Raw genomic sequence first — 16,040 nt, 5'->3', positions numbered from 1 at the left:
CTGACAGGAATTGAAGTGTAAAACAGAGGATTGCAAAACATAGGAAAAACACAGGAATGGTAGTTTGATTGGAGCGCAGAAAAAACGCAGGAATCGGAGGAGAGAGATGACTCAAAGGAAATTTTTCAAGAGGTTGGAGCTCTTGCTAAATTTCCTCTAAAATCCACATGCAATGTGCCATTCCATAGGAATTTCATAGGATTTAGAAAGCTTCAATCCTTTGAATCAAAGGGCCAAATAGGAAAATTTCCTATAGGATTTGAATCCTATGAAATTCCTACATAAGTCCTTTGATTCAAAGGAGCCCTGAGAGTGCATTTGACCCTTCAATCTGCTGATGTTGCGAATAAAACGGACATAATTACCCTCCCCTATGCAATGTCGCCGCCTTCATAAACACAATTAAGAATCAACCCATGCATTCCATTCATAGTGCCACGATGCAATTACGATTTTACTAGGAATTAAGAAACACCATCTCTGTATGTTCAAATTACAGCGTGCGCAATTTCAGGGTACAATTCGTAACTGTAAATGATGGCAAGGCTACAAGGATATTACGGTTACCCATTCTGTACATCTCGCAAATGATGCAAGTTAGTTCATTCAATCGCACTTCAGATTCAAGGATAAGTTCTACAGCCGCAAAGCTCAAAATCATGAAGCTGGAGATTCCCATCCCGTGTGTAGGAAAAACGTACAAACTCGTTTCTCGCTTATTTCTTCAGTAGGCAATCCTTGAAGCCCTTCTCCAGTTCTTCCCCATTGAGATTCTTGCCTATGAATACAATCTTGTTGATGCGTGGCTCATTTGGTTCCCACATTCTCTCGGGAGATCCCTGGAAAATGTCGTGCACTCCCTGCCCAACGAACATAGACATTTCTTAGATAACACAGAGTAATTGGTTTCGTTGTGTAAATACCACAGTAAGAGATTAGTACGATGGAAGAATCAAGAGTGGACTAGGTAAATTACGGGCTAAGTTTAACATAAACCTGAAAGACAAAGCGCTGAGGCATTCCACTGACAGAAAGTAGCCCCTTCATCCGGTATATGTCATCGCTGCGTTCTAGCAGTAGGTTTCCCAACCACATGTCAGCCTGTGGGTGCATGTAAGATTGTTATCCGCTTGTTTCAATATCCACAACCCCATTATGTGCAGGGCAATTAAAAGGGTGATAGTATTTGGATTCTAAATTTCATTTAGCGATGATGAGAAAATAGAGCATGACAGATAAATTTAGAACCAACCTTTTCAAGATCCATCTCCCCTTCACAAACAATGCTTACAGAAGAAACACCAGGATCATGGGTGTGATCGTGTGCATGATGGTCTATAAGGAAAAGAAAAACAATGAGTTTACCTGTTCTTCGTACCATGGACACCTAGCATATTTAAAATGGTAGAAAGAGTTTGAAAACCTTCGAGTGATATCAATCTATTTTGACTTACAATCTGGAAAGCATTGTCATGATTTAAGATAATCTCATCATATTACGCTTTCTGAAATTGAGTGAAATAATACAATGGAGCTCCTGGCCTCCCGCTAATGATGAAATGCTTTCATGAGCTAACTTATAAAAGGATAGGTACACAAACCTCATGAGCTAATGATGAAATAATACAGTGATAAAGGGACCATATGGATCTAAGATGTGTGCGCACAAACCTCCTATCAAGCTCCTTGATGCGAGGTTTTAGGTTTTAATGTAATATTGCTAATACTACCATAAAGAAGAAAAGGGTGTTACCATATTATGTGTACCAGAAAATGAACAATTATTCTTTTTGGAATATTCACGTAGTGATAGAAAAGTAGCAATTAAACTTCAAGTAGTAATGATTCATATAAACATATAAGAATGCCTACACAGTTCAGGCATGGATATATGCTTCTTAACAATCTAGATTCAGTATGTTGTAACACTGTCTTAATATTATTGAGTCAAGCAGGTTTGTCACGTATTCTTCAATAGTTGTCCTCAACTACCTTTCAGTTTTGCAGTTCTCAACATGATAATTGGGTGTGTATCATGACTGTGATCATGATCATGTCTCAGGATCTATACTTACCATGTTTGTGTTCATGGTCATGGTGATGATGGTCGTGATGATGGTGTTCATGGTCATGTTTATGTTCATGCCCTGTGTGGTCGTCATGTGACTCTTCAGTTACCGCACTCTCGATCCTGGAACAGAAACAAAATCGAATCACTTATGCTCAGCATTTTCCTGAAACAGGTAACCAGAGCTAAACTTGAAAAACAGTATAGACTCGAATGTACGCGCAATTCATTACTAGCACAATTTAAGAACTTTATCATATTCAGCCATAGTTGTTGAGATCTTTAATCTCTCAATGCCGTCATTCATAATATAGTGGCGTCTAGTTTTTTAGAAATTAACAGAGTGTAAATTTCATTGTGCTTGAACAGCTAAGATCATCTCGTCCAAGAGCCATCATTGACAATGGCACTAAACAGGTTTGATTTTTCAATGCTAGATTACTAGCAGAAACCATATGCCTGATATAGTGCTATGTATGTATATTTTCACTTCTAGCAACCTATCATTTCATTATGTTTGAAAGGCTCAGCACATTCAACTTTCTTGTGTTTTGATCTTCCCTTCCTGCCATTGAGGGGGTAACTGGACACTTCTAGGGCACGTAATCATCTAAAAGGACGGTATTATCTTTGCTCAGATAGAGAGAGAGAGGAACCTCTCCAAATCAAAGCCTCCAATTCCAAGCACGTAATCCAAATCAACTTTCCCATATTCGGCTCGTTTCAAATGAGCCATGCGATTCATGCTCTGTATGCACCAAATAAAGAAGTTAGAAGCAACCATACAGTAAAACAGAAGAAAATGAATGCATTTGCACTGACCCTAATACGCTCAACCAAGGAAGATACTTCAGGCTCACTAACAAGATCAATCTGCAAGGGAAGAAATTAGAGATACCGTAGTAACAGTAAGGAAAAATATAACAGGAAAAGATTTATACTAGGTAAGCACACACATCAATACAATCCAGCAAGTAACTGCTACAGGACCATTACCTTGTTAACTATGATTCTGTCAGCATATGCAATTTGTTGAACTGCTTCATTGACTATACCCTTGGGCTTTACTTCATCCAGATGTAGCCGTGCATGCTTTGCATCTACTAAAGTCACAACACCATCCAGCTTGACATCATTAAAAACTGTATCTTCTGCATAGAAAGTCTGTATAATGGGTGCTGGATTTGCTAAACCTGGAAAGTTAAGACAATACAAGTGTGAGAATTTCATATAATTAAATAATTAATGAGTAGCTTTGAAAAATGAATCTCTGAGGATTTCAATTATGGACAATGAAATACTGCCCATACAAATAGAACAGATTGCAAAATGGGCAAATCAAATATCTGAAATTCAAAGTGAAATTGTATACTCGTGAACATTGCATATCACACATCTCTCTTGATTTTGTTTCAAATATATAATTTCTACAACAATAACCTAAGTTTCTTACCAGTGGTTTCAATTATAATGTGGTCAAACTTCCCCTTCTTCTTGTCAACCAATTCACCAATCATACGGACTAAATCACCACGAACAGTGCAGCAAAGGCACCCATTATTTAGCATCATTATGTCCTCAGCTCCAGCAGTTTGTGCAGCAACTAATGAACCATCAATATCAACTTCTCCATACTGCAATTGAGACACATTACATAAATGGTGTAAGCACTGATTTTGTAGCTGTGGCCTTCATCTTGCTAGTTTTAGCCAACCTTATTGACTAATGATTATTTCTCAATAATGTAATAAGGTTTGCTCTATCAAACCATTCGGAAATTCCAGGAATGGACAAATATTTACTGCTTGGACTCCCGCAGAGAAAACATACAAGGAATTGCCAAAAGAAAAAACAAATGGTTGAAAAACGCTGTCCAAGATGAGTACCTCATTCTCAATGACGGCAATCCGCTTTCCATGGTGAGCAGTCAAGATGTGATTTAATAAGGTTGTCTGCAAATAAAAAACGACCGCTCGATGTCAGAGATGACAGATCATCATAGCATGTATAACTCATCGAACTGAAGATATGTCAGCACGCTTGTTCTTAAATTATGGGCGCACTGGTTGTTTAAGAACGACCGCACGGGTTGTGTACTAGCGGGCGCACTTGTTGGCACACTGATTTTCTAATATAAAAATGCTGCATATAATTCACTAAGCATCATACATGTAGATTTCAATTTTACTAGTTCGTGCGGTTAAAAACCCACAAGGTGGATTAATTTCAGAAAAAAAAAAGAATGAGGAACCGAGGGTTTAGGACTTTTCTGGCTGTAGTACAAATTCATACTAGGAACTTAAGCACCGTATGTATTCAGAGTAAATAGGCAAACACACGCTACTAGTTGAGCAAAAACATTGTACACACATGACATCACTGTGGGAGAGTAGTATACAAGCATCTCTACAGTGCAAAATCACGGATACCTTTCACCTAAAGCCGAATCTTAATTATTATTATTTTTAAGCCTGACCTTCCCGGAGCCGAGGAAGCCGGTGATGATGGTGGCGGGGATGCGGTTGTCGGGCGGGATCATCACCTCAGCACCTGCTCCCTCCTCCTCCGTGGTCATGGAAGCCGCCGACGCGGCAAACCGCCGCCGCGCCCTCCAGGACTGTGCCCCCACCGCAGCCGCAGCCCGTGGCGGAGCCGGAGCGGCGCAGTAGGGCCGCGAGGCTGCGCGCACGCGCACGCGCAGGCGGCGCGCGGCCGCACCGAGAGCCGCCGCCGCCGCGGCGGAGATGGCCGGGGATGCGGAGCAGAGCGCCGCCGCCATCGGGAGTGGAATGGAATGGAAATGGATATTGCGAACCAACATGGAGGACCAAGCACACGGAGAGGGTGTGTGCTGGAAATTATCTGGCCGCGCGCACGCGCGCTGCACGTGCGAGTAGCTTTGGAGCCCAAGGCCCAAGGCCCAGCTAGGATGGCTAGCAAAGGGAGGCCCAACAATGTAGTGCATTGGCCCACTACAATAGTTTCTGCGTGGGCTAAAGGGAGACCCAACGCTGCGCGGTGGGTGATGCCGAAGTTTGCCGGCAGTGGCAGGCCCAATACTTTTTTTCCCTTTTTTTCTACTAGCAAAAATGCCCGTGCGTTGCAACGGGTGAAAAATTCTAATGGTAATATACATTTTTCATGCATAATCATGTCAATGACAATGTTTGTATTTTAACGAGCGACTTGTTTTTCTATAAACGATTTTTTTTCTTGCGTGATTTTCTCAAACCATTTTTAAAAAATGACGCATTTCTTTCTAACAGTTTTTTCCTAGCATGTTCTTTTTGTTTTTTTACTGACGACGAAAACCATATTTTTCTCCCTTTTTTGCTTTTCTTTTCTCGTGTGTTTTCTGCATGTTTTTTCTGACAATTATTTTCTCGTGCGTTTTTTGCTTGTTTTTTTCGAATGTTCTTTTTTGTTTTTTTCCAATACAGGAGAATATATGACGAAATAAAAACCGTGTAATAGATGACAAAAAAAATCGATGGATCCTATCCGGCTCAAGCGTCCATCAATTTAGCATTTTTTCGACAGATTTTTCAGAGCGATTTGTTTTTTAATAGATGATGTTTTTTTCTTGCACGGTTTTTTCAAACCATTTTTAGAAATGGTGCGTTTTTTCTGACAGTTTTTTCCTCGCATGTTTTTTTCAAAAAAAAATTTCCGATGAAATAAAACCGTGTAGTAGATGACAAAAAATCGATGGATCCTATCCAGCTCAAGCGTCCATCAATTTAGCGTTTTTTTCTGACAGATTTTTCAGAGCGATTTGTTTTTTAATAGACGATGTTTTTTTTCTTGCACGGTTTTTTCAAACCATTTTTTAGAAATGGCGTGTTTTTTCTGACAGTTTTTTCCTCGCTTGTTTTTAAATAATTTTTTTATCGATGATGGAAATAATTATTGTCGCGCGTTTTTTTTTAAGGAAGATGGAAAACTTTTTTAGCGTGTTTTTTGCGTTTTTTTTCTAACTTTTCTCACACGTTTCTTTGAACCGTTTTTATTGTCGTGCATTTTCTCTTTTTAAATAGTTAGATTAGATTAGACATACCGAAGAGATATATATTGATTAGAAATCGGAATTTAGTTCGCCCTTTTCATTTTTTTTTCTCGCGCGCATTATTTATTTTATACGAACCAGCTTTTTATTTTTTTACGAACCATTTTTTCTTCTTAGAGAATCGGACGAACTTTTTTAGATGTTTTTTGGGATTTTTTTTTATCTTTATAGCAATCAGACCTTTTTTTTCCTTTCTAAAGGAATCAGATCTAGCATTTTTTTCACCACTTTTTTTTTTGCCTTTTATAGGAATCGGATATACGGTTTTCTTTGCCACTTAGGAGAAACGGACTTTTGTTGTTGTTGTTGTTATTTTTCTTTCTTTTTCTTTATTTTCTTTTATTGTGCGGTTTTTCTTTTTCTTTTTATGCACCTTTCTGCCTTTATTCTTCCCCTTTTATTATTTTTTAATAAAAAACGATCTTAATATCTTATTTCAAATTTATAGGGGCTTAAATGTAAATATAAAAATTACAGGGACTCAAATGCAAAAGTACAGATCCAAAAATTAAAATCATATAAAAATGGAATGCTCTTGACCGGTAGGTTTCGTTTTTGCAAACAGATCTTCAATCCGGCACATCAATTTTATTTTTTGTTTTTAAAGGTGATTTGGATCTAGAGTCGAACTTTTTTTTCCTTTCTTATAGTAAATTGGTAGGAGTCGGACTTTTTTTTATTTTTTTCGCTATTTTTTTTTACGGACAGGGAATCGGTAGTCGGACTTTTTTTTCCCTCGGTTTTTTTTCGCCAGTTTTTTTTTCGCTCTTCTTTTTTTTGGATCGGACGTTTTTTTTTTCTCCCGGTTTTTTTCTCCTTTTTTTTTTTTGGATCGGACTCTTTTTTGGTCCGGTTTTTTTTTGCTCGGTTTTTTTCGTCTGGTTTTTTTGACGGACGATGGAAGCACCTCTTATTTTTTAAGTAGTAGTTTAATCAAAAACGACCTTAATATCTTATTTCAAATTTATAGGGGCTCAAATGTAAATATAAAAATTACAGGGACTCAAATGCAAAAGTACAGATCCAAAAATTAAAATCATATAAAAATGGAATGCTCTCGACCGGTAGGTTTCGTTTTTGCAAACAGATCTTCAATCCGGCACATCAATTTTATTTTTCGTTTTTAAAGGTGATTTGGATATAGAGTCGGACTTTTTTTCCTTTCTTATAGTAAATCGGTAGGAGTCGGACTTTTTTTTTATTTTTTTCGCTTTTTTTTTTTGACGGACAGGGAATCGGTAGAGTCGGACTTTTTTTTTATTTTTGGATCGGATTCTTTTTTTTTCGCCAGTTTTTTTCCCTCGGTTTTTTTTCACCAGTTTTTTTTCGCTCCTTTTTTTTGGATCGGACGTTTTTTTTTCTCCCGGTTTTTTTCTCTTTTTTTGGATCGGACTCTTTTTTGGTCCTTTTTTTGGCACGGTTTTTTTCGTCTGGTTTTTTTTACGGACGATGGAAGCACCTCTTATTTTTTAAGTAGTAGAGATACGGAATATATGCACCTTAATTTGATTTTATACGTGAATTTTATTATTTTTTAATACTATGAAGTTTGAAGAATAATTTGTAAAATTTACAATAGAAATAGGTGGGGTGATACATTCACGGCCTCCACCCGGCCTGTCCTACTTTTTAAAGAGTGTAGATATAGAATTTACGGGAGCTGTGAAAATGAGTGATAATTTGGAACCTTTTTGTAAAATGTTTGACGAAATTTCCTAAAACTCAAACTAGCTAGGGAAGTCCAAAACACATTCAGTCTCATCTTTTCACTCATACTTATAATCATAAGCTAAAATTTAAATTTTCAACTTTAAACTTAGAGTTGATTTGGGGTTTTTTTATCATAGTTTATTTTTGAGCGTTTGCTTTTAGATCGTTAATAACACGTACATAACAATTTTATTTCTAAATTATTTTTCGTTTGCAGATACGCCGTTTGGCGAATAAGCGAAACGATGGAGCCGATTCTTTTTGCAAACTATGTTTGTTTACATATTTTCCCAATACAGTATCACGTAGTAATGTACTACAAAAATCTTTAAAAAAAGGAAACATGCACGTCGCTAGCATGCCCTTTACCTATGCAACTTGGCCTGGGCGAATTAATTTAAGCACGGCCATGGCGGATATTGAGATATCCCTGTGACAGTAGCCGCGATGCTTCCCAGCGTCTTACCATGTCGCTGTTAATTACGTGCCGTACATACGTGGACGTCGTCGGCCGCGATTAAATTAAAAATAATCTCAGATTTTCCACACTAAATTAGTTGCTCTCACCGTGTACGTGGACGTGAAAGAGATATACGTACGTACCAGCCGGCTAGCTATCCGATATTAAGTCCGTCACATTCTTCGCCCGAATATTTTCGAACAAAAATGTTACTGGTAGTAGTATTTTTCCTACTCTCTCTCTCTCTAGTCTCTGTACATCATGTCAGTTTAGGTGCGTACATTCGCCAACACAGTGTATATAGACAAAATAAATGTAGATTTTACAGAACTTTGCTTGAGAATGACCGGAGTTTTTTCTTTCTTTCTTTTTATATTTTCTCTTTGTGTGAGAGAGATTGATCGATGGGTGTAGCTAGCTGGCTAGGAAGAAATTGAGATCTTTCAAGATCTTATTGTACAAGTACTATTAGTGTGGAGTGTGGACAATGATGCATGATGTGTTCAAATTTTGTACAGCAAGCTAAGCTAAAGCTAAAGATATATTTAAAAAAATTCCGGCTTCTGCTAAAAAACCACAGGCAATTATTTGAAAAATCCGCTCACACCAACAAATCCATAATAGCACATCCAAAAAAGAAGGAAGCACGGCACAAACTAATGACCAACAAAACTAGGCAAATACCATACAATTATTGAAGCCTATATGTGAATCTACATCCATTATAGACGAAAATTTGCATAGCTATTGCCTCTAGGTTACGATATACAAAATGCATAAGTTTGATAGAATATATTGCCCTAAAAAGTACATGTATATAAGATCTAGATGGTAATTTGTCAAGAACCATATTATTTTTGCTAAGTCATAGAGCCCAATATATAGTAGATGCTTTTACAAGAATATTTTTTTTCTTTATCAACACCGACAAACCAATTCCCAAAGATATGAGATATAGCATGTGACGGATATAAATAAAAGAAATTTTACTGATAACAATACCTGATATATATATACTATCATTTCAATTTATTCTAACCAACCTTAGTTAGGATTAGTCCTTTAAACAGATATCATATAAAAATATTAATCTTAAAATATATAGTATATTAATAATATTTATAGTACTACGTGGCCCCTACCGGTTAACGACTGCAACGAGACGGATGGGGCAAACCAAGCCGACCAGTTTAGACGCGTCTGTGCTGTGTGATGATGCCACCTTGATTTCCAAATTTAACCGCCCCGCCGGTCGGTCGGCCCGTCTCTAGAAGAATTTGGCATCACATGACATCTCTCGTCCGCAACAGAATGTTCCCGTTCTGTGACACGCATTGGCCGGTGGTCTTGCCGCATTATCTAGGCGTACGTGCTGCAACTAAACTCCATTTAAAACTTTAAATACGTCATGAACAAACTAGTCACATCTCATCCTAAATTTGTTTTCTACTAAATGTAAGTATTACTTTCTAAGTTCCATTTTAAATGTAGCTGTAAATTTCTGTGTCTAACTTTAATCACCCACCTTATTTAATTTTTTATAATTAGTATTTTTTTATTGTTACTAGATGGTAAAACCTGAGTATTTTATGTGTAACTTATACTTTTTAATTAATTCAAATATTTTTAAATAAGATAAATGATTAAAATTGAATAAAAGACATACGACTGTGTTTAAAATGAGACGGATGGTATGCTAGCTAAACTTCAGATATGGCCGCGTCTTGTGTGAGTTCTACGATCTTTTGGCATACTAGTCAGCACTCCGCGCGTTGCTGCGGCGATGATATTCAACGTGTTTAAAACATAGGAATTTAATGTGAAACCATATTTTTTGGGGGCATAGTAGTTTGAAAAAAAAAAGAAAATATGTGCTATATATACGAAGAAATTTGCTCTTTTTTCACTCTCTTTGATATATGTGTTCTTATGATCGATAATCAATATAGGGCATGGAGCTTGTCATATGAAAAGTAGCTAAACGCTTCCCCTTTGGAAACACATAATTTAAGACATTTTTATTACACAAATAAAAAGTGAATGGTTCTGTAATTATTGATTAGTTTAAAATTGTATTATAGTAGTACATATGTAAGGTGGACATGTAGTATTACTGTAATAGTGAAAATATATTATATATTGGACTTATTTTGTCACACTCTTCATGTAGAACATGGTAAAATAGCTATATCACAAATTATTTCATGGGGTTTGTGGAATATAACCATTTAAAGCTGTTAGCCTATAAGCAAAGAATATTATTATGTAATTAACAAAATTAAATGGGTTCTTTTGCAAAACTTGTTGGTAAAATCGCCTCCTACTCTTTCATGGCTCCGACACTCTCGGTACCTAGCATTACCTAGTGGGAGACACGTGTACGAACTGGATGTAGAGGGAAAACAATATGGACGGTTGTGTTTACTACTGTAGTTTCTACAGGGATGGAAGAGAGGATGCTGCAGTTACGTGGCAGCAGGAGCCATGGCTGCCGTACTTCACCGAGAATAAAGATTTTACTAGATAGCCGTGTCGCCTTAAGGAAAAAAAAAGAGTATTTAATTAGGCTGTGTACAGATTGGATTTTGGGCCAGACCGGCATTGCCTTCTAAAAACATATATAGGACATACTAGTAAGATCATTAATTTTTAACATACTGAAAAAACTAGTATAAACAGTTTCAATCCTTAGCATATCATGTAGGGATGAAAACGGATCGAATACGGTCGGAAACTAGCTCTATCATATTCATTTTCATTTTTTTTCTCGGAATTGAAATCGGAATCGGAAACCCGGATACGAAAACGGAATCGAATATTATCGAATACAGATACGGAGCGAATACGAATCGAAACGAATACAGTAACGAATAATTATCAAAATATCAAGACCCCTCAAAATAAGCTTCTTAAAACGAGGAAGAGATATAGCCATTAGTTTTCAAAAACAAAACATCAGTATTCTTAAATTTTATCTCTATTTATAAGGGCAAAGGGAGATAGAAAATGTTATGTTTACTTTCCATACAAATTTATGTTATCATGAAACAAATAAATTAATGTGTATCACTGAAATTTTCGTAAGCACATTGAAATTTTTGAAAATTGATTGAATATTTTAAATTTTGGGTTAAACATTTCAATTGAAAGTTTTTAAAAATTTGAGTGGTTATTTTTCAGAATTGAATTTTTTCATTTGTTTGTTTGTGGACCATTTAAGGACCCGCATGGAAAAATCAATTTTTCCATACGAGTGACTTAAGAAGCCGTATGCAAAAATAAAATTTAAAAATTTGAAACTAATTTATCTCACTCATATGAACTCCAGATTGGATGATTTTTTTTCTAAATGTTTCTAAAATCATGCTCTATCATGTTATTGTGTTCTTACTGCTATTATTTTGGCCATTTTTTTCTTGTGACTTTGTTTTATCAATTAAAAAATTGAATTTCAAAACTTCAAATAATATTTTGAAGCTGTAAATTTCAGCTGAAAAATTTATGAACATAAAAGTTGTAGAGCTCATCAAGACATACAACTTTTATTTTGGTCATTTCTTCATCCGATAAATTAATAGTAATATTGTTTACAAAGTTTACATATCTCTCTTATAGTTTATAGAATCAAATGAGATAAATGAAAATTTTGTGAACAATGTTACTATCACTTTGTCGGATGAAGAAATGACCAAAATAAAAATTATAGATCTTGATGAGTTATACAACTTTGTTGTTGATGAATTTTTCAGTTGAAATCATTTAGTATTTCAAAATATTGTTTGAAGTTGTCATATTTTGAAATTTAAATTCAAACGGTTCAAACAAAGTCATATAGAAAAATGACCAAAACAAAAGTTGTAGATGTTGATACGTTATACAACTTTGTTGTTGACAATTTTTTCATTTGAAATCATTTACTACCCGAAAAATTATTTTGAATTTCTTATATTTTTAAATTCAAATTTTATAAGGTTTAATCAAACTCGGATGGAGAAATGACCAAAATAAAAATGATAGATCTCAATAAGTTATACAACTTTATTTTCAACAGCTTTTTTCATATGAGTTGATTTAGTGCCTTTAAATTCGTTTTAAAGAGCCACATGTAAAATAAAAATGGATTTTTACATTAAAAAAATCCACCATTTTTTTCACCCCCAACCTTATCCTCTTGACTCTTCCTCTCCTCTCTCTCACACACTTTCTACTCTCTCTCACTTCCTCTCATCCACACAGTGCGCAGGGCGGGGCGGGCGGCGGCCGGCCGAGCGCGGCGCGGGGCGGGGCAGGCGGCGACCGGCCGAGGGTGGCACGCCGCGCGGCGGCGGCGGGCGGGCTCGAGGGCGCGCCGCGCGGCGGCGGGGGCGTCGGCGGGCGAGAGCCGCGGCGGCAGGCGTGCTCGCGCGGCAGGCGGAAGCCGTGGCTGGCGGCGACGGGCGGCGGCGGCAGGCGGGAGCCGTGGCGGGCTCCCGTGGCCGGCGGCGGCGTCGGCGGGCGGGAGCGGCGGCAGCGGGCAGCTGGCGCGGCCGGTTAGGCGGCTAGGGTTTCTGGTTTTTTTTTTGTTTTTTTTTCTGAAAAATATCTCCGGATATCCGATGAAAAATACCAGATAGTTTCCGACCGTTTTCCGATTCCGTCGGATATCACCCTTACTGTATTCGTTTTCGTATCCGAGAAAAAAATCTGAATTCGTTTCCGAATCCGAGAAATTCCGGATATTTCCGACCGATTTTTTCCGAATCCGAAAATTGGTCCGGACGGACGGAAAGTATCCGAACTACTTTCATCCCTAATATCATATAGAAGTTATGTTTAAAAACTAGTACATCCGTCCCATTTTAACTCGCAGCCATAAGTTTTCGTGTCTAATTTTTATTATCTATTTTATTTATTTTTTATAATTAGTATTTTTTATTGTTATTAGATGATAAAACATGAACATTACTTTATGTGTAACTTTATTTTTTATAAAAAAGTTAAATAAGACGAGCAATTAAATTTGGACACGGAAACTCATAGATGCGTTTAAAATGGGACGGAGAGAGTATATACATAATTGACATGTTTTTTTAAATCAATTTTCATTCAATCATCTTACTTCTCTCTGTTTATCCACCTATTCACTTATTTTCATTATTAATTGTTTCGTGTATAGAGAAGAAATGGCTTCTTCATCTTTTTTTTCTTTTCTCATTAACCCCTTTATCATCTCAATCGGCTTTTTACTTACATGATAATATATTTACTGCTATTAAAGTCAGATAATAATAATAATAATAATAATAATAATAATAATAATAATAATAATAATAATTCATTTCCGCGCACATAAAAACGGTAGAGCCGGCCTGTTAGTGTTAATTTTCCAAAATACTTAATACGATTCTTATAGCTTGCACGGTTATTTCTTATAGGTGTAATGATTTGTGAGATTCAGTTGATAAATAACAAAACATGAGCCGATCGGCACAAAATTCATAATTGATTCAATCAAGCTATAAGAATCTCGATCCAGCTCGTTGTTATAACTACTACAGGTAGTTGATACTGTACATGAAGTATCAAGCAGAACTACGACAGATATAATGACAAAATGTCATATGATTGGAGATACACCCGTCCGTATATAGTATATATATATCTCCAGCAAAGGCGGTTTATTAGTAGTTGATCACCACTATAATTAGTGAACGGGTTCATTATCTAAATACTAAAAAAAACAAATCAAGTAACGGAGAAATGGTGGCGCAGCCACTTCAGAAGCCAGGCCAACGATGCGCACGAGCCGTGTCCCAAATCTAGACGACACGATGCCATCGCAGATACCCAAAACACACACACACACACGCACACGCAGAGCACCGTTCTGTGCGCTCGCTAGCTGTCCTGTCCTGCCCGCCCACCGGCCAGTTGCCCCCACGCCGCCACGCACCGCAACGCGACGTCTCCTGCATCTGCTGCTTAAAAAAAATAAAAACCGTACTACGATTATAATACATTCTAATACAATAAATATAAATATAAGAATATGATATATATAGAGATTCGTTGTATTTAGGTCGAAGGAAATACTTAATCACTCCGTTCCATTATTGTACAACAATCTTTCGACCGATGGGACATATCTTTAACACCAATATAAATACATGTTTATGTATAAATGTAGTACATATATTCGTGTCGTATCCACCGCGACAGTGAAGTGGAGTTAAAAACAACAACCACTTTGCTGCCATGATCGCAACAGTGCCTTTTAACTTTTAACCCACCCGCAACGTCTTCTCTCCTGGCTCCCTGCAGCGTACGGTACGTGTATATACTGTACTAGAGTTATCACTAACCTGTCACGTTAGCGTAGCGGGAGTGCTGTGACCTGGGTTCATTTGACGGATTCCCCAGCAAATTAAAAGGAAATTCACAAAACCAGTCTAGAAAAACGAAAAAACAAAAACAAAACAAAAGAAGATCATATCAAAATGAACGCAAGGATGGGTGAAAAAGATGAGGAGGAGGAGGGGGGCGCAATTAGAAAGAGACGGGCACGTTGGAGTGATCCCAACAGCCAGAACGCGGTGCATCAGCGATGGAGCCATCGCCCATGTACGCAACGCTTTCTTTCCACGGACTCCACACACACTGACACACACTCACCCCATGAAAGCGGATAAAAAAGCAACGTCTCAACTCACCCTTCCTCTCTACTACTGGCAACAAAACCCACACAGCTTGCCTTGGACACCAAATTGGATCTCGACGTGTAATGAACACAATAGTACTACCTCCGTCTTTAAAAGATCATAGTTTTATAATGTTCATGTCCAACTTTTTAATCATCCATCTTATTTAAAAATTTTCATCATTAATATTTTTATTGTTATTAGATGATAAAATATGAATAATACTTTATATGTAATTATTTTTTAAAATTTTTTTTATAAATTTAATATGAACGGTTAAACGTTGAATACGAAACCCACAACTGCATTTAAAATGGGACGGATGTAGCACTCATTATCAGTCACACTACACAGCGGGGCCCTATATCCTACTGGCAAATGCCAGGGACCGCTACCATGCCGGATTCCACGCGCGGCAACACAAAACTGGATCAATTCTATGGGCTCGATCCATCGATAGATCGATCGTTTGGTTGGTTGGTTGGCGTGTCACGTCAGGTAGGCCATTTGCCCACTTCCCGCCTTTAACGCGAGTAGCTAGCTCATTCTGGCCGACCCGACCCATGCATCTATCTACCCAACATGCAAATGGATGAAAGAAGAAGAAGAAGAAGAAGATTCAATCGGTGGGCTCTGCACACTGGAATGAATCGAGCCGTTGGGTACAGCAAACTCCGGCCGAATCTTACACGTGGTCTCCCACACATACACTCATCGCAACTGAATATGCAAACGTGTTACTACTGTTTCTGTTTCTGTTTCTGTTTCTGTGCAAATCAAATTCAAATCTCTACAAATTCGACCCAACAAAAGTATGCTGCCAAACTATTGTTCTCTTGAAATGCAGCCTGAGAAATACTACCTTCGTCCCAATATAAATACAATTGTGATTTCCGTGTCCAATATTTGACCATCCATCTTATTTAAAAAATAATTAATATTTTTCTTATTATTAGATGATAAAAATGAATAGTATTTCATATGTGATTTTTTAATTTTTATACGGAGTTGCTAGAAATATGGCGCCATATGCTATAGTCGATTTTTTTTCCGCCACTT

At 37.2% G+C, this 16,040-nt stretch overlaps 1 protein-coding gene across 1 annotated transcript; it reads right to left on the bottom strand.

Annotated features, from left to right (window-relative positions):
• Positions 1-426: 426 nt before the first annotated feature.
• On the bottom strand, positions 427-4,882 carry LOC127761814 (uncharacterized). The gene is made up of 10 exons (XM_052286145.1): positions 4,545-4,882; positions 3,955-4,020; positions 3,522-3,702; positions 3,065-3,261; positions 2,891-2,941; positions 2,725-2,816; positions 2,076-2,191; positions 1,253-1,335; positions 997-1,101; positions 427-860 (listed from the first exon to the last, which is right to left on the bottom strand). Exons 1-10 carry the CDS (start codon positions 4,845-4,847, stop codon positions 717-719), a joined length of 1,338 nt encoding a protein of 445 aa, XP_052142105.1. The 5' UTR covers positions 4,848-4,882; the 3' UTR covers positions 427-716.
• Between the last annotated feature and the right edge of the window lie 11,158 nt (positions 4,883-16,040).

This window comes from Oryza glaberrima, chromosome 2, assembly GCF_000147395.1.
Source record: "Oryza glaberrima chromosome 2, OglaRS2, whole genome shotgun sequence".
Classification (NCBI taxonomy): domain Eukaryota; kingdom Viridiplantae; phylum Streptophyta; class Magnoliopsida; order Poales; family Poaceae; genus Oryza; species Oryza glaberrima.
The sequence above is the reverse complement of the archived record's forward strand: the minus strand, read 5'-3'. Positions and strand labels throughout refer to the sequence as shown.